The sequence below is a fragment of the Ptychodera flava genome, chromosome 3 (genome assembly GCF_041260155.1).
Source record: "Ptychodera flava strain L36383 chromosome 3, AS_Pfla_20210202, whole genome shotgun sequence".
Classification (NCBI taxonomy): Eukaryota; Metazoa; Hemichordata; class Enteropneusta; family Ptychoderidae; genus Ptychodera; species Ptychodera flava.
Genome location: NC_091930.1, coordinates 9,994,491 through 10,019,209, shown reverse-complemented (window position 1 = coordinate 10,019,209; position 24,719 = coordinate 9,994,491). Strand labels below are relative to the sequence as shown.

The 24,719-nt window shown below is 41.4% G+C and overlaps 2 protein-coding genes across 2 annotated transcripts in view; both read right to left on the bottom strand.

Annotated features, from left to right (window-relative positions):
* Nucleotides 1-24,719, bottom strand: part of LOC139129520 (endoglucanase A-like) — an 88,879-nt gene that overhangs the window by 42,676 nt on the left and 21,484 nt on the right. The gene's annotated exons all lie outside the window — the stretch shown is intronic.
* LOC139129519 (uncharacterized) lies at nt 18,475-19,995 on the bottom strand. The gene is made up of 2 exons (XM_070695154.1): nt 19,407-19,995; nt 18,475-19,132 (listed from the first exon to the last, which is right to left on the bottom strand). Exons 1-2 carry the CDS (start codon nt 19,696-19,698, stop codon nt 18,648-18,650), a joined length of 777 nt encoding a protein of 258 aa, XP_070551255.1. The 5' UTR covers nt 19,699-19,995; the 3' UTR covers nt 18,475-18,647.

Sequence of the window (24,719 nt, the reverse complement as noted above, 5' to 3'; positions counted from 1 at the left end):
GGCCCCACATTGCCGATTCCACCACCTACGAAGACGACATGTATATTTTGACTCACACTGTCACCTAGATTCATTGCCTCATCAAATTAACTACAACTCTCTTTCATTTCCAGCAAACTATTTAGGATGCATTTCGAACTTTTGTTTCCCAGAATTTTACCATCGCCTTCACGATTTTACCAACCCTGGCATCTGGAAAACTGTTGGACTTCACCCAAAGTATGCACACCTACATTCACCTTCAGTTGAATCTTTCATTTTAGGAAACTTGGATCAGCAGAATATTGTTGCCATTGGTGAAACTGGATTGGACAGAAAACATCTACACAAATCAACTATCCAGCAGCAGCAGTACACGTACATTTTCCATCTTAAAGCAGCCCAGACTCATAATATTCCAATTGTTATTCATTGCAGGGACATGCAAGAAGAAACATTTGCTCTTGCCAAGAAGTATTTGTATCCATCTCATCCAATTCATCTCCATTGCTTTACAGGAAATTTAGAAGATGTTGCAATGTGGAGTAGCCATTTTCCAAATTTAAAATTTGGTTTTACTAATCTTATCACTTTTCCCACAGCATCTACAGCTCAAATGACTGCTAGGAATATACCTTTGGATAAAGTCATGTTGGAAACAGATTCACCCCATTTTCCTCCCAGAAATATTAATCATACTATCAAGTTTTCTCTTCCAGGAAATGCATTAAATGTGGCGATGCGTATTTCTCAACTTCGTTCTGTCAGTGTTGTGAAGGTATTAGAAGCTACAACTGCAAACACACGTTTTCTTTACAGGCTGTAATTCCGTTCTGGGAAATAGCATGTATTGCACTTAATATATGTTTATTTATATTTGTATTGATGCAATCTGTTGTGTATCACATAGTGGTCGGCAGATTTATCAATACTATCCTAAGTAAACAAATGAGTCATTTGCAGTCAAGTATCACTTTCGTTTTATCACTTAATACATTTCAACAGCTACCATCCATAAATAACTGTGAACAAGAAGAAAATAATTAAATGAAGTCAGGTTGTTTCTCTCCTAAAACCAAACACACACGTAATCGCCTGTTCCCAGAACTGTAATGGTATAGCAATTGCCCTCACCCCTCCCACCTTTCTTCACTAACATGTCTATTCTTCTTTTTTCGCAGTTGTACTATTGGTCATGATTCCACCATTGTCCTGGTTGGTTGCTTGGGTTATTAAAGAAAACTCTGTTTTAGATAGCATTGCTTCTCATTATCCTAGTATTGTTAGGCTTCTCAACTCTATTCTAGATATTGAGTCGGGCCAGCTCTATCATCCTTTACTTCATGTTACAGAAATTTCTCTTTTTGACTCTCATAAGATCCCAACAACCAACTTGCTGGTAGATGACATTGGAATTACGGCATCTTTAGAAAATAACATTGGAAAGATTACCTTTTTTGATCCTGATGAATGCTTCAGCATAGTTACACGCACAGACTCACCACTTTCAATAAACGATTGTTTGCATGCACTTGCTGAAGAAGACATAGCACTTAACATTAATGATATTAACAGAGTTGAAAGTTCTTCTTTTACTGTTGCCTCTTTTGACAACAATTTATTTTTAGTTCATTTCAAACATGGCCCAACTCATTCTACACATGTTTCTAAAATTCTGCAACTCATACCTATGTTATATTATTTTTATGCAAATATCCGTGATTACAGATATGAAACCAAAGATTACAATGTCATATTTAACAGGGATGTAGAGGATTGCTATTTTAATATAATAGATTAGTGTAATACTCTTATACTATGGTTGTCTTGAGCTAATTCTAATTTTTCTGTTTGATTGACAGGATGACCACATCTTTGTCCACAAGATTTTTAAGTGTCTGCGTGAAGGAAGAGGAGCTGCGCAATGAGCTACAAGAAAACCAAATGCTCCTTACACACACACACAAAATCATGCATACCTTAAAAAAAAGACAACTTATTCTGAAACGCAGACTGAGGGCCAACACACACAAAAAACAGTACATCAGTAAACTTCTAAATCCCAAAACAAAACAATCCGACAGCACTGGTAACACATCATCACAAGACAGGGACATTGACAAGGAATATACAGAATCACAATTAGCCACAATCTACAACATGACAGACAGCAATGTAAATTCATCATCAGATAACAACAGCACCAGCAGTTCACAAGACAACCATAATAAAAGCAAAAAACAAAACACAAATACATACCAGTATATCATTAACTTTCAGTTAGTCCATTATTATTAATTGTATTTCAGCTTTTTTTACATGTAATACAAAAGAGGACCTCAGAAAAGGGCAAAAGTTAACCTCTCTTCCTTAATTACTGTAACAACTTGAAAAATACTACTCAAGACAAATTTTAATACATCTGCATGCCTGTAAAATAATTACACGTACAAACCCTCCAAATTACTTTCTAAAAACCCAAAAGATAGCATATTTTTCCGTTCTGAAACTCTCAAAAAAGCTTTTTAAATAACCAAAAATTGAATAGAGGAAATTTTTTGCCTTTTTCTTATACATATCCAAGCATCCATCCAGGACATTTTTCATGGCCATTTGTTTGAAAATAATAATTTTGAATACTTCTGTCTCGTTCCAGGTCATGAATTCAACACTTGAGTCGTTACCTGAATGAACACCTATCATCTATTCTTAACAGTATATCATTTTTTCTTAGATAGGGGTCACTTTTATTTTGTCATGGCACCTCCGCTCACTTTAAAAAAAAATAAAAAAAAAATAAAAAAAATAGAAAACCCAAAAAAATTAGTTTAGTAGAGTCTTATTTCGAATGAATGCAGGCAATTTTCAATTTCTAGCTTTATGAAGATTGCAGGCGTACATTCTACTATCACCCTCTATTTCCTCTTCTCTATAAAACTCACTTTCATCTCTTTCCAAAGCTAGGAGCAGGATATCATCAGTTTTTGCATTAGAATTTGACAATTGAAACATCACTACCTAAAATGTTACTAATATTTGATGAAAAAGAAATTTTGAAATACATGCAATGAATTCTGCTCATGGTTCCATGACAAAGGATTTGTTAAAAGATTATCCCTGTAATCAGTATGAAACCAAATTGACGAAATAAGAAGCAAGTTTCCTGAGAAAGTGCACAATTCCTATAGTTTATACCAAGATTGTTTGGCATGCACATTCAAAATACTTGAGTTGTGATTATTTGTCATTGGACCGCTAGGGGGCGCAGCTATTAATGCTGTGGATGTCTCAATAAAACCGAGACACATTGCAGAGTATTATATTTGACATTTGATAATTATTTACTTTGCCAGCAGTAAGATGAAAGGTTTTCAAAATTCACATTTTTGTCTTCGGAAAATGTACAATTAAACATGTAGCACTGGCTTGAATTTTTGGATGAATAGAATAAACATCACTTAAACATATTTGCTGCTTGACATGTTGTTACTTTGTAGAAATGTTGATGAATGTATGACTAACTGAAAAGATAATAGTAGTCACAGTCACCTGTGTTCTATTCCACCCTGCGCCTATGCGCCCCATACGGTAGACATGTGTACACACATATCTATGGGGGCATAGGCGCACAGCGGAATGAACCACATGTGACTTATGTATGGTTTTGATTGAGGAACCTACTCTACCATATATGGTAGAGTAGGTTCCTCAATCAAAACCATACATAAGTGACATGTCGACAGGGATGGAGTGTTTCTGATTGACAGTACAAATACTTCCTGTACTGTTGGTTTTTGAACAACTCCCGACAATTTCCAACTGTTGACCCACGTCCCTTTTAGCTCAAAATTGATAAGTTAAATAAGTACCGGTAAATCTAAAAAAATTACAATCAGAAGTTAATTTACTTGGCAGGGTTTTGCGAAGCATCTTGTTAGTAATAGAATATATAAAATCCAAATGTTCATCGAAAAGACGTGCTTCGTGTACATATTAATTTGCTGATCGCAGTAATCACCGTAAACCCCTTTCTTTCAAGGAAAGTCTGTCTTATGTGTATTTTTAATTTTATTTGTACAGAATCTAACCATGGACGCCGAGTGGGATGACCTATCGCTGACAAATTCCCAATTGGACGCAGTATTTGCGTTGGCAGACCAACACTATGAAAATGCTGTAAGTATTTATTTATTTATTTTTCTGTTTATTTAATCGATTTTCTTTTCATTTTTTTTTATTTTGCGGTGATTTCTTTTCAGGGATTGGGGTTCCGTACTGTTGTGTTAGAAGTGACAAATCCGTGCTGCATGTGCATGTAATCAAATTGACATAATTTAATTTCACGTCCGTTTTTTTCCCTATATATTTGATGTAAACTTTTTTTTTAAATTGAGAAGGGATTCCTTTGAAGGAAATGTTTCATGTAATTTTTTCATTTTTCATTTCTACAGAACGAGTCGCCTCTGTCGGAGTCCCCACCAACCCGTTCAACAACCAGTGATGGCAGTATTGGGATCGCCGAAAATCATGATCATGATGTAAGTAACATTTACAAATACATTTATTGTGTTGTCTGATTACCCCTACCCCTATACGGTAACGTTTTCCTCGCTGTACAGAGAACAAAGGCAAAATAGTTGAAATTAGACAGAATTTTCATTTCAAATTCGATGCCACCGTGCCGTGCGTGATCAAAATCAGTGCATGTAACACTGCGTAACAACGGTGCGGTGCGTGCATTGCACTCTGTCGTGTGTTGTCTGATTACCCCTACCCCTACACGGAAACTTTTTCCTCGCTGTAAAAAAAAAAAGAACCAAAGGCAAAATAGTTGAAGTTGGATAGAATTTTCATTTCAAATTCGATGCCGCCGTGCATGTAAACACTGCGTGGCGGTGTATATGGTGCGTGAATTGCACTCTGTCGATCTTGTCATCAGCCATAGTGCCATTGACCCGTCACTCGATGCGTGATCAGTCGACTGGGTTGAGGTCAATGATCTTTTGCAATACTGTATTAGCCAGTCACACGTAAATATGACCTTCTCAAAATTAGGTCGTGCGACCAGGTCGTGATCTTACCATGCAGAAACTTTGTAGCATTTTTTTTTGATTGACAGTCAAAGATTGCCGTGCTGTTTGGGTATTGGGCCCTGGCGGAAGTGTAAAATTCCGTCTTTTGTTCTGCAACAGACAAACCTTCTCGCCCGTATCTGGCTCTGTTTTGAGTGGGGATCCCCCCCCCACAAACTAAAATAAATAAATAAATAAAAAACGAAGTCTGGAGTATGCTGTGCAAATAGTAATTTAACTAAAAAATTATCACCTCTTCCACCGGACCGCGAGGAATTGAACTGTTGAAGTATCGTAGTGTACAGTGCTCGAGAATTTCTGTGTACGCACGCACAGGCGACCTCGATCAGGTCATGATTTGTTATTGTATGGAGAGTTCAACTTTGGTGTACATTTCTGATCGATAGTTATTCAGTGTGCGTCCGGACATGATCACAGGGAGTTCTGTAATGGTAGTGTATTGTAAACTACGCGTAGACATTTTAACAGATCAATACATTTATCGATCGGTCTTTGAAATCTCTTCAGACGTCTTTCATTGGAAATCGTCGTTATGCACTGAACAGGGCTCTCGCCTGCACGGATATATGTACACAGTGCACGTTTGTTTATAGTTTCATCATGCGTTGACCTCTGCAGACCGTACACGTATATAACTATAGTTGGGGTTCAATCCAACTGTTTTGAGTACACAAAATATGCTTTGTTCTGATTGCTCTTTGTATTATTTTGTGTGTATGTGTTTCTAAAGAGGAAAAGTATAGGAGAAAAAAAAAATTTTTTTTAAAGCTTCGTATATCATACTGAGTGTGATTACATTTATTCTATTCTAGGACCTCAGTAAATGCATGATATATGATGATGATGAGGAGGAGGAGGATGGTGGTGGTCTCAATCAATTTCCGTAAGTTAAAATTTTATTTTCATTCATTCATTAAAAGAAATAGGGAAAAACAGCAATTGTATTCCTTGACAACTCTACATTATATATTTAATGATCAAAAAGTAATAATGGAAAAAGAAATAGGGAAAAACAGCCAATTTTATTTCTTGACAAACTTGTATTATATATTTACTGAACAAAACAGTAATGTTAGAAAATCAGTATTCATGATTGCTGTGCCTTTTCTGCAAAAGTAATATTTTTCTGATATTTTTTTTATAGACGAATTCCGCATAAACCGAGAAAGCAGTACATCAAACTCAGAAGAAATCTTGTCATGGTCAAGAAAACATGGGATTTTCCATGGGGAGAAGAAACCAACATCAGCGAAGAAAACGGTACTGTGGGGTCAACATCAACATTAACTGGTAGTAGTAGTAGTAGTAGTTGTAATTCTCATAGCAGTTGTAATAGTAGCAGTAGTTATAATTCTCATAGCAGTGACAGTCATAGTTCCCATGATAGTGATAGTGATAGTTCTAGTTGTCAAAGCAAAGATATTCATTGTTGTAATAGTGATCATAGTCAAATCACAGAAAGCGAGGATAACATTGCCACACAGGATTTCAATGTAAAATTAAAAGACCTCCTACACTCCTACATTCCTCATTCCCCCTCAAATATTCAAGATACTCAGTGTTCATCCAATTCTTCTGTCCTCATGAATACCCAAGATTTAATACCAAATGGCAGGCCCTCCTCTCAAATAATCATCCGCCTTCACACCAAGTTCTTCCCCCTCATCACATCCAACACGTCAGATTGGCGGGGGGGCAACTGATGACCTGTCGTCAGAAGATTCGCCATCAGATGAAGACAGCGGCGCAAAGTATTACACCATCATACGTGTCCGTGAACGACAAGTGAAGAAATTCAATGCTACAGCTCATGACTACGAGATACAATTCAATGACATCCAACCGGTGCGTGGTTTCGTGCAAGTGATGGCGGTGCTACAAGATGTGTTTGAGAGTATTATTAGCCGACTCACCCAGGGCATCTCTCCCAGGGACAGAGTACGCATTACACTTGAAAGTCCGTCCCTTCCCTATCAAATCTGGTTACCTTTTTCCCCTGTTCAAGAACTGACTGTGGACAGAGTGTTGGGCGAAATTGAACGTGTACTGCAGTCCTATGAAGAATTCACCCTAGATGAGAATGTTTCTATCAACTTCATTCATGTGCACATGCCTGTTGGGACGGGAAAGAGGTGGGGATGGAGACCTGTCAACATAGCCCGTCGCCTCCGACTGATGAGAAGTATCATTCGCATCACTAATACCGATGAATTATGCTGTGCACGAGCGATAGTGACAGCAACAGCCCACATCAACCGTAACAGTGATCCAGGATGGGACTATGTGCGAATGGGACGACACGAGCAGACAATACGTGCATCCAAACTCATGGCCAAAGCAGGTATTTCATCAGGGCCATGTGGACATGAAGAACTCGACAAATTACAAGCTGTCCTTCCATCCTATCGAATCCATGTTATTTCAGATGAGACGTCGGGTTCACTTGCTTATCAGGGAAAGGCCGCCGCTGAACACAATATTTACCTGTACCATCATAACAATCACTATGATGTCATCACGTCAATGCCTGCATTTCTACAGAGAAACTATTACTGTCACCACTGTCACAAAAGGGTACCAAAAAAGCATGATCACATCTGTGAAGTTTTCTGCAAGTGTTGCTATGTTCCATCTGTATGTCCAGCAACAGATAATCAGGTCTACTGCAAAGATTGTCATCGCTACTTTCGAGGTCAAGAATGCTTCAACAACCATAAAACACCTGGTCCCCTCGCTCAATATGCAACATGTCAAATCATTCGTCGCTGCAATTTGTGTGGTGTAACCATCAATTGGGAAAACAGAAAGAAAGATAATGACCACAATTGTGGTGAAAAATACTGCAGAGTATGTAGACTGTACCAAGACAGTGACCATTTATGCTACATCCAGCCCATCCACATAAAAAAAGAAGAAGAAGTCCACCAGAGATAGTATTCATGACGATGATGTTGACTTATTCGACTTTGAAGCTGAAGAAGGAGACGAAGAGGACAGTGAAGAAGAGATGAAGTACTATTTCTTTGATTTTGAATGTACCCAAGATGAGGGCGTCCATATACCCAACTTGTGCATTGTCCAGTCCGAGTCATGTTCAGAGCAGGTGTTCTATGGTCCCAACACCAAGCAAGAGTTTTGCGATTGGGCACTCACAGAAGAAACGCCGTCAGCACTTTCATCGCACACAATCTGCAAGGTTATGACGGACAATTCATACTGCAATACTGCCATGAAAACAACGTTCAACCTGAAGTCATCATTAATGGAACCAAAATCATGCGCATCTTCATCCCCAACTTAAACATCAAGTTCATTGACTCTTATAATTTCCTACCTGTGGCTTTGGCTCAACTTCCTGACATGTTTGAGCTGAATGAACTGCACAAAGGCTACTTCCCCCATTTCTTCAATACAGCAGAGAATCAAGATTACATCGGTCCCCTCCCAGATTCCAGATACTACGGCCGCGATGGCATGAAACAGCATGCGAGAGAGAATATGAAGTACGAAAGATTGAAAAAACCGCCCTTTCAACCTGAGACAAGAGCTCGAAGACTACTGCAGAAGTGATGTAGACATCCTGAGGAGGAGTTGTTTGAAATTTCAAGACATATTCAAACAACAGAATGGTGTAGATCCGTTCAGAGACTGTGTGACCATCGCATCAGCCTGCAATGTCGTTTTACGCAAAAATTTTCTCAAGAAAGATACCATCGGGGTCATTCCAGACCATGGGTACATCCAACGAAGAAATCAATCTGTCATTGCATTGCAGTGGTTAGAGTGGATTACATTCAAGAATGATGTCAACATTCAACACGTCCACAATGGAGGTGAGAAGAAAATTGACCGCTATTGGGTAGATGGCTATGACGAAGAAAGCAACACAGTATATGAGATGCACGGTTGCTACTACCATGGCTGTCCTCGATGCTATGAAGACCATGACATTGTCAACACTAAAGTCGAGAAGACGATGGCAGACCTTTACCAAAGTACCCAAGATAAGATGCGATTTCTATGTCACCATGGCTTTAGAGTGATCGAAAAGTGGGAGTGTGACTTCAAGAAAGAAATTCATGAAAACCAAGAACTGCAAGAATTCGTCAAGTCACTTGATCTACAGGAGCCCCTTCATCCACGAGATGCATTCTTTGGCGGTAGAATCAATGCCACTACCTATACCACGAATGTGTTGATGATGAAGAAATTCACTACGTTGATTTCACAAGCCTCTACCCCTACGTCAACAAGTACTGTAAGTACCCTATCAAACATCCAGTAGTGCGCACCAAGAACATTGTACTCCCTGTTCAATTATACTTTGGTCTGGCGAAATGTCGAGTTCTGCCTCCTCGAAAACTCTACTTTCCTATTCTTCCCCTCCGAGTGGAAAAGAAGTTGATGTTTCCCCTTTGCAGAAGTTGTGCAGACACCAAACAACAGTCACCATGTGAGCATAATGATGAATAGCGGTCCTTTGTGGGAACTTGGACAACACCTGAATTAGCCAAAGCTGTCGAGAAGGGGTACAAGATCATCAAAGTGTTTGAGGTATGGCACTACAGAGAAAGAGAAGTGTACAACAGAGAATCGCACACAGGTGGGCTCTTTACTGATTACATCAACACTTTCCTAAAGTTGAAACAAGAGAGTAGTGGTTGGCCTTCATGGTGTCAGACAGAAGATGACCAAGATCGGTACATCCGTGAGTACTTTGACAGAGAGGGAATCCTTCTTGACAAGACAAAGATTCACCGAAATCCAGGCCAACGAGCATTGGCAAAACTAATGCTGAATTCTATGTGGGGCAAGTTTGCACAACGCAACAACTTTCCACAGCTGCAGTACATCAAAGAACCTGCAGAACTCTTCCGCCTGCTTACAAGTGAACAACACATTGTCAACAACTTGTCTTTCGTCAATGACGACATGGTTGCTGTTCAACATACGCTTCGGGATGAATTTGTCGAGGGGGCTGTCAACACCAATGTTGTTTATTGCTGCATTTACTACTGCATATGCTCGTCTGAAGTTGTACGATCTCCTTGAGGCCATTGGTGAACGGGTCTTGTACTTCGACACTGATTCAGTCATCTTTGTCAGCAAACCAGACCAGTACGAACCACCTCTTGGTGATTACTTGGGTGATCTCACCAGCAAACTGGATCCTCCCAGCAGTTCCATAACCAAGTTCATGTCGGGGGGAGCTAAAACTACGCCTTCTGTCTAGCACAGCCCGACAGGAAAGGTAACACCACTCTTTGTAAAGTCAGGGGAATCACCTTAAATACCGCAACAGCTTAGACGTCAACTTTGATGCCATCACTCGTCTTGTCACCACCTGTCCAACATCAACCATCACCGTGAATGACCCCGTCAAAATCCGACGTGTTGGATGTAATGTAGTATCCAAAAGCGAAAGTAAAAAGTATGCCCTAGTTTATGATAAAAGAGCTCTGATTGGAAATTACAAAACTCTTCCCTACGGTTATTAAACTGTACATTGTATTTGAAACCCCCCCCCCAAGAAATATCAATTAATGAATGTCACTAAATATTTGGCAAATGTTTTCTAGTATTTCAAAACATTGTGTTATCAAACTAGTTTTGAATGCTTTGTCAGGTATTGTATTTTGCAATTCAAGAGGTTTTAAAGATCTCATTTAAAGAAAATTTTAAGAATTGTAAATGTTTATACTTAGGCATGAACTCGTTGTATTTTAGTATTGCATTTCAAGTTGTTTTAGGAGGATAATGTAAAGAATTTTAGTGAAGCTGTTTTCACAATGCTCGTGTGTTTCAGCAATCAATGAATCTATTGTATAAATCCTATTCAAACAAAAAACAAAAACAAAAAATGTCAAACTTGCGATCTTGTATACAGGTAGTTTTGGCAATTTAAAGAAAAAAAGAAATCTGATCATTCTGTTTATTAGAGTTGTAAATTTCATTCATTTTTAAAGTCTTGAAATGTATGTGTTTGAATTTTTGAGAAAAGAAGTTTTGAAATGAAATTTTGCAAATGAAAGAGATAAGAATGTACATTTTACCCCATGAAACTTTAGATATTGACTTTGGATTTGTTTTCGGGTTTTTTTGAGAGAGAGAGTCCAAATAATCTGTAGATCGCAACTTTCATCTTTGAAAATTTTTTATATGTGAACCAAACAAAAGTTCCTGATTAATCATTTTGTAAAGTAATAAACTGACATCAATTGAGTTTATTTTAAATGATTCAGAGGCTGGTTTGAATTTATTTGTGAGTAAGATTTGTTGAGTGAGGAAGTATGTTTGTTTGTGTGTATGTGTGTGTATGTGTGTGTGTCCCATTGCCCCGAAGGCCAAAAAGTGGGCCCTACTGCCCCGAGGGCCACCTAGGAAGATCGGTCTTTGTCGATGAATGAGATCACACTTTCCCTGTTTATGGACTCCCTCCAACCGTCTTGACCCTTTGAAGGCCCCTCAGCCCCTCGGGCCTTATTTTACCCTCCCTCTGTCAAGAAATGAGAACATCCTTTCTAGTATAAGCTCGTACCATTTTAGAGTAAGGCTCATTTGACGTGATGGGTCTCATTCTGCAAACACTCTTGAAGCTGATCATCAATAATCGAGATTTCTCCAATCCTATGTTTTTCCTGTATTTGTGTGTGTTGCCATACATCATCTATGGTAAATTTTTCAAAAGGAAGCCAGTCTCATGTTATGAAAACATTGATCTGAGTGGAGAGATTGACTGAAAGAAATCAACCAAAAAAGTCCCATCACGGTGAAGATCAAGTTGGTCAACTTGGTATACCATGCCACGAATGCGAAAGAACTGTCCTTACCCTGGTTGTCATGCAAAACATCTCGTAAGACTGGCAAATCATCTCACACAAGTGCATAATATTGAAGACAAAGTTGAAAGACAGAGATTTTTGAAACTGGCCAGACAATCTGACACTCATCAATTGATGTGCCAGTTGATACGAATCGTTCGTCTTCTGTCTGAACAACATCAATCAAGTCAATCATGGATGCAAGACTACAACATCCATTCACTGCTCTCATATGTGGACCCACACAGTCAGGCAAAACTGAATTCGTCAAACGACTGCTGAAGGAACGGGAAACTATGATTTTTCCGTCTCCTGAGCGTATTGTCTGGTGCTATGGAGAATATCAACCTGCCTATACGGAACTGGCTGCCCTTATCCCTAGCATTCATTTTGTTGAAGGCATTCCTGAAGAGTTGGACAGTATGTTTTCCCCTCACCAATCCAACTTATTGATTATTGATGATCTGATGTCAGAAACTGGAAATGACAAGAGAATTACCAATCTGTTCACCAAAGGTTCTCATCATCGTAATCTCTCTGTCATGCTTATCTTACAAAATCTGTTTCATCAAGGCAGAGAGACTCGAACCATGAGTCTGAATTCACATTATCTGGTCTTGTTTAAAAATCCAAGAGACGGATCACAGATCACTCACTTAGCCAAACAGATGTACCCAGGACACACCCGTTTCATCCAAGAAGCTTTCACCGATGCCTCTCGTGAACCCTATGGTTATCTCCTCATTGACCTGAAACCCAACACACCGAAGTCCTTCGCCTGCGCACGAACATCTTTCCAGGAGAGACTGCCTTTGTTTACGTCAGGAAAACATAAAATAGACATGATGACATGAAATGCCATCATTTCATCATGTCTCAGCGAATGAGAAAACATGCTCATTTTCTCTCTGTGTTAGCCAAGGGCAATCCAAAGCAACAGAGGGGGATCATCGAGGGAGCCAGTAACGATTTAATCCATTGTCTCTGTGAATGTTGTCTGAACATTCTTCGGGGAAGTGTTCCACTGTCATCTGCTCAAAAGAAGAAATTGAGCAAATACAAACATCATCTTCGCACACTGTCAAATAAAAAGGTTTCAACATCAAAGAAGAAGAAGATACTTGTGCAAAAGGGTGGATTTCTCTCGGCCGTCCTAGGGCCTGTGCTGTCTGTGTTGGGAAGTCTCCTCTTTAAGTGAATTGTCATCATGCCCATGGAACATGCCAAGAAGATGGCACTTGTGCCACAGGAATTACTAGATACCATACAACTACAGCAGAATCAAACAACAAACCCTGTGACGAAGATGCTGTCCTCTCTGGATCGGGAGATGCAACAAATCTTGGAAAGAACAGACATTACCGATGATGAAAAGGCAAAACTGTACCAACAGACTCTTCAGCAGTACAGGGCTTACATTGATAAAAGGAAGGAACCTGTTCAAATCAGCATCCTCCCCTCTGAAACTTCAACGGGTACCACTACCGCTGTGTCTTCTTCAGGGTCTCCATTAGCTAAGGGCACGGAAGAGGAAGGCATAGACAAGCCAAAGCCCTTGGGTAGTGTGGAGCAGGATGTGATGGAAAGTGTGCCAAAATCCCTCCGACGAAAGCACACTTGCTCCTTCAGAAAGTGAAACAGCATGACTCCGTGGATTGGAATGAGAAAGGGGAATTAACGTACGACGGTAATCCCTTACCTGGAACTCATATGGTAGACCTCATCAACGACACCTTACGTCGGAGGAAAACCTTCACTCCTAGAGGGTGGCAACAATTTGCCCGAGTGCTGTCTGACATGAATGTACCACAAGATCTGATTGGCAACAAGGAAAGATGGAACTGGATTCAGTCTCAGCGAAAATCAAAAGGATTGTTTCAGCCAAGAGGTGATGATGATGAAGAAGGTGATCATGGAGTATTTGCTGGACAATCATCCGCCAAAAAGAAAAAGATAAGGAGGGAGATACGTCCTGTCATTTCAACTGCTGCAAGACCGCAACATCGACCATCCATGACAGGGAATTGGCTCAACTTTTAAAACATCACTCGACAATTTGATGATAGTCATTCCAAAGGAGACCTCTGTCATGGAGTGTTGTCCACCTTCTCTATCCCTTGGCGATGTCCTCAAACGGGTGAGGTGCCTCTGTGCTTGCTGCTCTGGATCCATCGTCATCAAACATGAAACCTGTGACCAAATTGACGGACTTGGATCAGCACCTAAGCCAGGTGTATTACGATCCAAGTCATTCCGCAAGTTTTGGAGGAATCGATGCTGTTTACCGTGCTGCAAAAGAGGAGGGAATAAAGACCACCCGTCAGAAAGTGAGAGAATGGATGCAACATCAGGACACTTACACATTACACAAACCAGTGAGGTGGAAGTTTCCAAGGGCTAGAGTAATTGTCGGTGGAATGGATCAACAGTGGCAAGCTGATCTTGCAGATGTCAGTTCACTAGCAAAATACAATTCAGGGTTCCGATACATCCTCACCTGCATTGACATTTTATCCAAGTATGCCTGGGCCATTCCCTTGAAAGACAAACGAGGGGCCATTTGGTGGCAGCGTTTGAACAGATTTTGAAGACTGGACGAAAACCAGAAAAACTACAAACGGATCAAGGCAAAGAATTCGTGAACCACCTATTTCAGAAATTTCTGAAGAGTGAAGACATTCAATTTTTCACCACCGGAAACGAAACCAAAGCTTCTGTGGTTGAGCGTTTCAATCGTACCCTGAAAACTAAAATGTGGAAGTACTTTACCAGAAACAACACCCTAAGCTACCTATCGGTGCTTCTCAGCTAATGCAATCTTACAACAACACTTGGCATCGCAGCATCAAGAGAAAACCAGCGTCTGTCAACAAGACCAATGAAAAGAGGTGTGGGATACTCTGTACAGTGACTATGAACAGAAGACGGTGAAATTCAAATTCAGTGTGGGAGAACAAGTGAGAATCAGCAAAACTAAACGTATGTTCAAGAAAGGTTATCTGCCAAATTGGACAGAAGAAATCTTCACTGTGTCGAAAAGGATCTCAAGTCGACCACCCCTTTACAAGCTGAAAGATTTTGATGAGGAGGAATTAGAAGGTACTTTCTATGAACAAGAACTACAAAAAGTCGTCAAGAAAGAGGACGACGTCTTCAGAGTGGAAAAAATACTCAAAACAAGAAAGAGAAAGGGCAAGACTGAATATCTGGTCAAGTGGTATGGTTGGCCATCCAAATTCAATAGTTGGGTCAGGGATCTGGCAAAACTATAAGAGGGATGACTCTGTTTGGAGAGTCACAGTCTGACCCCCACTTTCATCATGGCTGAACATCCGTTTTCATGACACTACCGAGCAACGCATCCATGGATGTTTTCCCAGACAATGCAGTGACAGGCTACACTGTGAAATTACCCAAACACATTTCTCTGCGGGGCAACTGGGAAGTGGCCTTGATGGACATACACTACCCTTTCTCTTGGTACAATGTGGTCGAGGGCAGAAACGTGCTGGCGTACGAAATTCAAGACCATAGAAAAACACTTGTCAAAATACCTGCAGGTTACTACGATGATTTTGGAAGTATACTGACCACTCTGAGAGAGCAAGGTTTACCTGACAACATCCAGTTGACTTTTGACCCGGTATCAAGAAAAGTAACCGCTGATGTGAGTGAGGGTACCAGCCTCTACTTTCTACCAGGTCTGGCTGAAATCATGGGATTTTATCCCAATACCATCTTGAGGCAGAAGAACGATGCACCTTTCATGTTCAGTGTTCGAAACCTCTCTTCTCTGTATGTGTATTGCGACCTAGTGGACGACCAGTTGGTGGGAGATACCTTTGCACCCCTGTTGAGAATAGAAAATGTGGAAGGGATCCATGGACAGATGATCAACCGCACCTTCCACACGCCATACTTTCTTCCCCTGAGAAACCGCGAATTTGATACGGTAGAAGTCTACATAAGAGACGACATGGGTCAGAAAGTGCCATTTCAAGGTGGGAAAGTGATCGTGACACTAGCCTTCAGAAAACGACGCCCTACACTATTGTAGCCTGAACCATGCCGTATCGACGGAAAATCTATGAAAGCAATCCGGCCACATACAAGAAGTTTTATTTGGATCAGGTGGGAAATGGAGCATCATTCCAGGGGGCAGCCGTGCAGAGAGGCTATGGCTTGGGCGGTATTTTGGGAGGCCTCTTCCGTGCAGCCACACCACTGCTCAAACAAGGTGCGAAAGTCCTAGGGAGACAGATGTTGAAAACGGGACTCAACATTGCAGGGGATGCACTCAGTGGACGTAACATCAAGCACTCGGCAAAACGACGGTTGGTGGAAGCCGGGAAACAGTTGATGGCAGGCAGGGGTTCCAGATACTCAGTTCCCCAAGGCGGCGGTAGTATAAAACGTAAAACTCCGAAACGAAGAGTCATTTCCTCCAAAGCCAAGCGAAAGAGAAGATCTCCTGACATTTTTGACTAACATGGCATTTCTTCACGAACACTCCTGCGAGTGCACCAAGAGTGAACTTGACTTGTTCACAGTTCCTCCAACGCAGACTAGTGTGGAAGAGGGACAATGGGAAGAAGTGCATCCCCTGACCCACATTGTGGAATCGGGACCCATCGAATTTGTGATTTCGGGTTCAGGGGAAGACTACATCGATCTGTCCTCGACACTCCTTCTGATCAAGGCCAAGATTACAAAAGTTGATGGTACTACCTCGGTGCAGATGCAGCAGTGGGTCCCGTCAACTTGTGGCTCCATTCACTGTTCAGCCAGGTGGATGTACACCTCAATGGCAAAATGATATCCAACCCTTCCCCTACTTACCCCTACCGAGCCTTGTTGGAGACCTTGTTGAATTATGGTAAGGAGGCCAAAGAAACCCATATCGGTTCAGCCCTATTCTTCAAGGACTATCACTTGAAAATGGACGAAGTGGACCCCACTAAAGAAGGTGGAGAAGTGAACAAGGGACTGAAAAACCGATATGCCTTCACGTCGGGCAGTAAAGTTGTCGATATGGTAGGACCCATCCATTCGGATCTCTTCTTTCAGCCCAAGTATCTAATGAATGGTGTCGAATTACGTCTCAAACTCAATAGAAGCAAGAATGCCTTCTCCCTTGTGAGCTCTGCAGAAAATCCAGGCTTCAAAGCTGTAGTCACCGAAGCCACACTACTGGTCAGGAAAATAAAACTCAGTCCATCGGTACAGCTGGGCCATGCAGAAGCTTTAAAGCAGGGACCGTCCAAGTATCCTATACATCGTTGTGTGATGAAGGTTCTGTCTATTCCTGGAGGCACCATGTCCTTCAACAAAGACCACATCTTTCTGGACAGCTACCGAAACGTGTGGTCTGGGTCTGGTGGACAACGATGCCTTCAACGGTTCATACAAGAAAAATCCTTTCAACTTCAAACATTACGACATGACGTCGCTGGTCCTTAATGTCAGTGGAAAGCAAGTTCCGAGCAAACCCCTGAAACTGGACTTCACCCAAGCAGGTGGTCATCGTTCATCATGGCCTACTATTCCCTGTTTACTGGGACTAATAAAATAGGCAGGGATGAAGGAATCAACATCAATCGCTATGAATACGACAATGGATACACACTGTTTGCATTTGATCTCACACCGGACTTGTCTGCCGACGGAGGACATTTGAACCTGGTCAAAGAAGGCAACCTGGGCATCGAACTGCAGTTCAGACAAGCCCTGCCAAATACTGTGAATTTACTGGTGTATGGCGAACTGGATAACATCATTGAAATCGACAGAGACCGCAACGTCCTCTTTGATTACTGAAGTTGATTCCTCGACTGAAGTGAAAGATGGACACGTTAAAGTTGAAAGAGATCTTGAGTACAGATCGATACACTGCATCATCTTTTGGCGGGGTGAAACCATCAGACCGATTGCCTAAGACCAGACTAAAGTCCTATCCTGCTGCCTTTGTGGCCAATGTGGACCCAAGTACCCAACCAGGGAAACACTGGGTGGCTTTCTACTTTGCCGATAGCAACCGTGGGGAATATTTCGATTCGTACGGACGTCCACCCAACAGGACACCTTTCAAGGCATTCCTCAACAGGAACTCTCTCGACTGGATCTACAACAGACAAAGGCTCCAGGGACCTCTTTCTTCAGTGTGTGGACAATACGTCCTTTACTATCTGCTACATCGTTGCCGGGGATGGTCCATGTCGAACATTGTGAAGCAGTTTACAGAGGACTTGACTTTTAATGACTTTCTCGTGAATGATTTCATTGAAAAATTGACTGGTGTTGATTTTGACATTTATGATGTTAACTTTTTACAGACTCGTTTGACTTAGAAGTCATATTCATTACATTGTTACTAGTTCTTGTGTTGGCTTTCCTGTTGGTGTTCAATAAATTTTCAAACTTGTTCAATTGAAAATACAAAGCATGTGCGTCTGGGTTTTTTTTCTCTCTCAAGGATGATGGGCATAAAGGGGGAGGGGGAGAGGAGGGGCAATCAATCATACTCATTCATAAACAATCATACTTCGCTAGCTCACAAAGAGTATAGACGGACAAGATATTGGTTTTTCATTTTAAACAATAACAGTAAATTTTATTTTCTCAAAGTTAACAAAATTTAACAAGGCAAAAAACATGAAACACAACACTTTTTATTGCAAGTGTCTTTCAGTGTCCTTGGCAAACTTGTAATGTCCGAAGAAAAAACACATTTATGAATTGAAGGAAATTGAAATGATTAACTGCTTGCAGAACTAAATGTGGAACAAACTGCGGTGATCATGTCGTTGCACAAGACCATTCCATACATAGACAGACTGTCCGATAGAGCTTCAAAACATCTTTCAGGGTCTTCACTCCAGCGGTAGTACAACAACTCCAACAGGTCATCAAGATCAAGTAATCCAAGGGGGGCATTATGATCCAGGGTGATGTAACACAGTTCAGCCATGGCAAGAATAGACTTCTGCACAGCCAGCATGTTGATTCGCTTGGCAGCATCCGTAAAGTATTTGCTGATGACTTCTCGTTGACCTGCTGGGGTATCGCCATAGTACAGGCACTCATGGTCCCTCTGAGATGGGTAGTCTTCTCGGCACCCCTCACAGTTTTCGTTGATGATGGCATTGACTTGGTCCAGGATAAACTTGGCGTAGACATATTTTGCCACTCTTCTTGCCACTTTCCTGTCCAAGTCATTTGGCATGTCGCTGAAGGAAGGCTCTGAAAAAGGGATGAAAGACGGGTCTGTGAGTACCAGTTCAATTGCACGTCAGTGTCTTGGCAGCCTCATCGATACTCTGCGCAATACTTTTCAGTCGACTCCACTGATCCAAATTCAAATTGATGCCCTTCTTTGTCGGTATCAGTTCTCCAGTGTCAGGTTTCTTGAAGAATTCACGTATCCCCACGTACACATTTCCCTTGTACATCTGCACACTCACAATACGAGCTGACGTCTCTGTGTCACGCAGAAGAAATCTCAATTGTCTCTCACCTGCTTGACTGGTGGTGCCAGGCTTGGAAGGTGGAGGGACCAAAGCAGCTGCTGATGGCTGACTGGACGGAGTCTTATGAGGCAGGGGCACTTCCTGAGAAGGCTCTGGCAAGTCGGGGCTCTTCCTTCCTGGAACATCAGCATACCTCTCATCTTGGTCAGAGACGGTGGGCATTGTCCAGACGCTGGTGTTAGTCTTAACGTTGAAGTAGTACGGCAGTTCTGCCTTCACTGAATAACACTTGCGCCATCCCTCTTCCAGTAGTCTTGGTGACAGTATTGGAGTTGCCATGGTTATGAAGAGTTGAGTTGTTGTTGTTGTTGAGGGTGGGACTTCTAGAGCAAGACTGGCCCTTAGATGGCCCTCTCAGAACTTATATACCCTCATTTTTGCATATATTAAGCAACTAACCAATCAGAAAAGCACATTGCTATCCCAATATCCCTTGCGGCATTTAAATGAACCAATGGGAGAGGCGGGTTAATGAGGGCCCCTAGCATGTGAAATGAAGTACATCCCCTAGGTGATGGCAAAAAAAAAAAAAAAAAAGACCCCCTAAGTTACCCAAGTGTTCTATATCTTTCCCCCCCAAAAAGACCCCCTAACTTACCCAAGTGTGCTATACTGTCTCATGTACTACTGAGGTGCTACCAGCGATTTTGTCTATGGCAGTCAGCCGGGCTATGGTGGGAGGCCGTATAACGCCGTAACACACAGCCATGCAGAGCTACGTTAATTGCAGCCGTATATAACGCTTACCCTTCTTTATACACACCCGCGCCCGTCGTCCGGACATTTGTTTAGCAGTGCTGTTTCGTTTTATATGAGTGTTTTCTTTCGCCGTTTTCGCATTCTGGTAGCTAGCAAGCATATAAAAACTGGAAACTAAACACCGACCGCACAACAACTCCGTGGATACGTACAGCTACCCTGTATCCCGCACACGAGTACGCGGGTGCTGCCAATGAAAGCCGGTCAATAGCTGCAGATGCGACCGACCGCCCGTGTCGGGTGATCTCATTACCGTGCTCGAGCTTGACTGGTACATTTTTAACTCGCGAAATTTTAGTTTTTTTAAAATCTTGATGGTCGTAATGTGACGTTCATAAAATAATTTGTATATATATGACATCTTTAACAATTTGAAAAAATGAAAGATTAAAGTTGGTGCTGTAGCAAAGCCTTTTTAGCAACATGATTGCCATGTATTCTGCCCCGTTTCCATCAAATTAACGATAGAGGGCGCTTTGGGTCAAACTCTGGGTCAAACCAGGGTCAAACTCACATGCAAGAAGTGTACCTTATCGAATATTAAATTTGTATAGGCCAGAAGGAATAAAAGCAATGTGCCCAATGATATAGTTGGCACGATGATAGCCCAGAACAGCTGAAAGATGACACATCACCTGGACGTGATTGGTCACGCTAAAAAGACGTTTTGACTTATTTGATTTAAAGACTGGTGCCGTTGTATTGATATATATAAAAAGAAGGATGTCGTGCATCTGCCTTCTGTTTTATTCACTGTGAACGTTTGAGGACTGGGGCATTGTCACGACTTAGATTATCGAAATTTCAAATCGAAAATGTCAAAACAAGTGTTTTAGAATATGATATATCAAGAATCACGACATCAGAAGGAGTGGACGTAATTTGTCACGGATTTTATACCCTTGAGGTTCTTCGACATGGGTGTTTACTTTGATCAGGAAATGCCAATTATTTGCAGCGTTTTATTTCCACATAATATAGTATCACAGCATTGGTCGTAGATTTGACTGACACGGTGTGCTATCATGGAAGATGTTTTCTGATTATGTATGCATGGATAGTTGTTCAGTAGAAGTGTGTCGAAGCACGCGAAGTCGACTGCGATCGTAAATGATTGAAACGACACTTGCAGGGAGTGTGCAAAATATTGCGGACAACGAGACTTTTCTCGAGTCAGAATCGTCTTCACTCCGACGAGGTCGTGGGGTCATATGTCATGAACTGCCCATCGCATGTACACCTCGTTCCCGAACGAGGCCGTGGGCAAGCGGGGATATACGTTCACCACCATAGGATAACAAACCTGTATTTTTAGAAGCCTTGGGATCCCTATAATACGAAATAGAATTTCAACTTAAAAATATAGGGCTGCAATGGCTGTTACGGCAATGTTTTGAAGAGTACCGCTTTTGTGACCCCAAATTTGTGACCCTTTGCATGTTTGTCAAACTGTCTTCTTGTAAGGTACCGTTCAGTTTTTACGGCCGGGGGGGGGGGGGGGCGGCAAAATCCAGGGGGGGGTCATCAAAATTTTGGAATCCGCAAAGGGGGGGTCATCGCTTTTTCACTGGTAGGAAAGGGGGGGTCACCACATTTTCAAAAACATAATACCAGCAATAAAGTTCACTTTATGCCATTGCCATGATCGACCCTCTTTACCGGCGGGCCGCCTTCGGCGGCCCACTACAATAAATATACATTATGTATTACCCATGACCCTCTTAACGGGCAGACGCCTTTGGCGGCCTACTCCAATTAGGTTTACTTCATGCAATGGCCATGATCGACCCTCTTTACCGGCGGGCCGCCTCCGGCGGCCCACTCCAATAAATTGACTTTATGTAATACCCCACGGCAATCTTAATGGCCGTGCGCCTTCAGCGGCCCTGTCCAGTAAAGTCTACTTTATGCAATAGCCATGATCGACCCTCTTTACTGGCGGGCCAGCTTTGGTGGGCCACTAGAATAAAGTTGACTTTACGTAATGGCCCATGACCCTCTTAACCGGAGGGCTGCCTTTGGCGAACCACTCCAATAAAGTTCACCTTATACAATGTCCATGGACATGAGTTGTCTATGGAAATGAAGTTAAAAATTGCCTTACAGTCGTCCTAATTAACAGACGTTGCAATGGATGTGGCTGAGAAGTTTGTGCACTGGCATCTCTGCTACACGAATAAAGTGCGCGGCGTACCGGAGTTCAAATCCAAACCATACGGGTAAATTTGACATATGGGTTTTAGTTATTTCTAAGCGGGGGGGGGGGGGGGGGGGGTCATCAATTTTTTTAGTCTGACAAAGGGGGGGGGGTCATCTTTTTTCACAAAAAATGCAGGGGGGGTCTATATTTTTTTGAACACCGGCGACAAGAATTTTGCCGCCCCCCCCCCAGCCGTAAAACTCTGAAACGCTCCTAAGTCATCGTGCGAAGACTAGTTTTAACACAGCCTGGCTTGTGGGGTATCATTAGAAATAATTTTATTCCTCTGTAAGATGACATATTGTAATATGCGATATCTTTTATGGTTTTCATGAAATACGACCAAAACTTACCCCATGGCCTAAAATTTATATCGCATAATTTATATTTTTACCCAGACATTTTACAAAAGCCAATGCTTTGTATGAAATCTGTTTTTTGTATGAAATCTGTCCCTATGTTTTTTTTACTGACATGCCACAAATATAAAATACACTTTTAACAGCAAAAAATATTGGGATGCAATAGCTGTTACGGTCATATTTGAAGGGGGTCCAAATTGTGTGTCTGAACGACCCTGGACCCGGATGATGCCCTACTGAGCCGATGTTTTCATTCCAGTCTTTATCATCCAATGTTCTCAAAACAATATCTTCTCACCAGGTTTTGCTCCACAAGCGTGACCACGTCATCCGATTAACGTCACTTGTAAGACAGGCATTAGTTGAGTTGAGCAAACAGAAACATCGTGGCGTGCACTGGTTATTTCTGTGCCGTCTGCAAGTCCTATTCTGTCTCGTAAGTTCATCTAAGAGACATTGGAGATGTTTCAACTATTTCAAATTTCGGTTAGCAGTCAGACTAGCTCTCTTGCACGTAAACCGCTTAGAAATAAAAAACAGGTCCGAGGTCGATCCTGGGCGCCGGTCCTGGATCCTGTGAAATGTGAACGCGAACCAAATCTTTTCCCAATCTCCACACAAAGATTGAAGCATGGTGTGGCAGCAGTGGCGTGGATAGTTCTAATCAAGCTAGAGGGTCTCCTAGTCGCACACCGCTCGCCCCTCCAATCTCTGCTACAGGCAAATTTACATATTCCAAACTGTGACTTCTTTCAGTCCTGCACGTGCCCAACTGGCTCAATAAACGTGGCGGACATCTCAGATTTTGATAGAAGATGTCCAGTTAGAGATCGCACTTTTCGTACACTGGTACAAAAAATACATTATACACAAGCGAAAATAGTACTTAATCTGCTAAAACTTTGACAATCGCGTGTGCAAAGCTGACAGCCGTTGGGCCATACATTTTGAATCATCGATTCACATCCATGTAACTTGGAGCAAGGGCTATGTTTTGCAAGTGTTCACGAAATGAAGGATCGATATTGAAATTGCTGTATTTTTCATTTATCTAATTTTTTTGTTTCAAAGTATTTTATATAAAAGAGACAGAAAATATATATTTTGGAAAACGTGCATTAGGGACTGGTCAGTTTCTTCGGCCTGGGGGGGGGGCGGTGGATTTTTTTTTGCCGACGTCAAAAAGTGGCTGACCCCCCCTATTCCAAATGTTAAAAACAGGGTGACCCCCCCTATTCCAAATTTCGAAAACAGGGTGACCCCCCCCCCGCGCGCGACATAGGTAAAACAAAAGGTGGACATATATATATGTATATATATATATATATAATATATATATATATATATATATATATATATATAATATATATATATATATATATATATATATATATATATTATATTTTACGTTTTACATATATTTTAAATAGTCATTCTATGTTTTAATGAAATTGTTGGCATGTCAGTTGTAAGATAGGAATTTCAAAGTGTCAATCTTAAAGTTTGAATACAGTACATTTTGAATGAGCTGTACATGTATTTTGAATGAGCTGTGAATGTATTTCACACTTTCTATGCTTAACCAGATGTCCTGAACTGTTGTACAGAAATGGATGTCAATCATTAATATCAAACAGGAAAAAGCAGTGAATAAAAAACTTTGATGGGTGTTAAGACTTGCCAACCATCCAATTAAATCTCCTGAGGAGCCATAGAGAGCTTTTTAGCCAAATCTGATGTGTACAGTGTCTGAGAGGACCTTTGAAACCATAAAAGCACAGCTAATAATGACAAAAACTGCCTTGTTTAACTGTTTTGTTCATAAAAAAGCATCTTTCTTTGTCATGCTTTTCATATGAACTGCAGATTTCATAATGGTACACTTTCACTTAGCAAACATCAAGATATCTCTGGCATATATCTCTGATTTACTAAAGTATGGCGCCCAAAGGGCGCGCCGAAAAATATGAAACATCCTG

What these genes read in the sequence shown, in the direction of transcription:
- LOC139129519 (XM_070695154.1), bottom strand. Translation starts at nt 19,698, where the DNA reads ATGGCAACTCCAATACTGTCACCAAGACTACTGGAAGAGGGATGGCGC. An exon ending in TGGCACCACCAGTCAAGCAG is followed by an intron (nt 19,133 to 19,406) that starts GTGAGAGACAAT and finishes TCCCTTTTTCAG; the next exon opens with AGCCTTCCTTCAGCGACATG.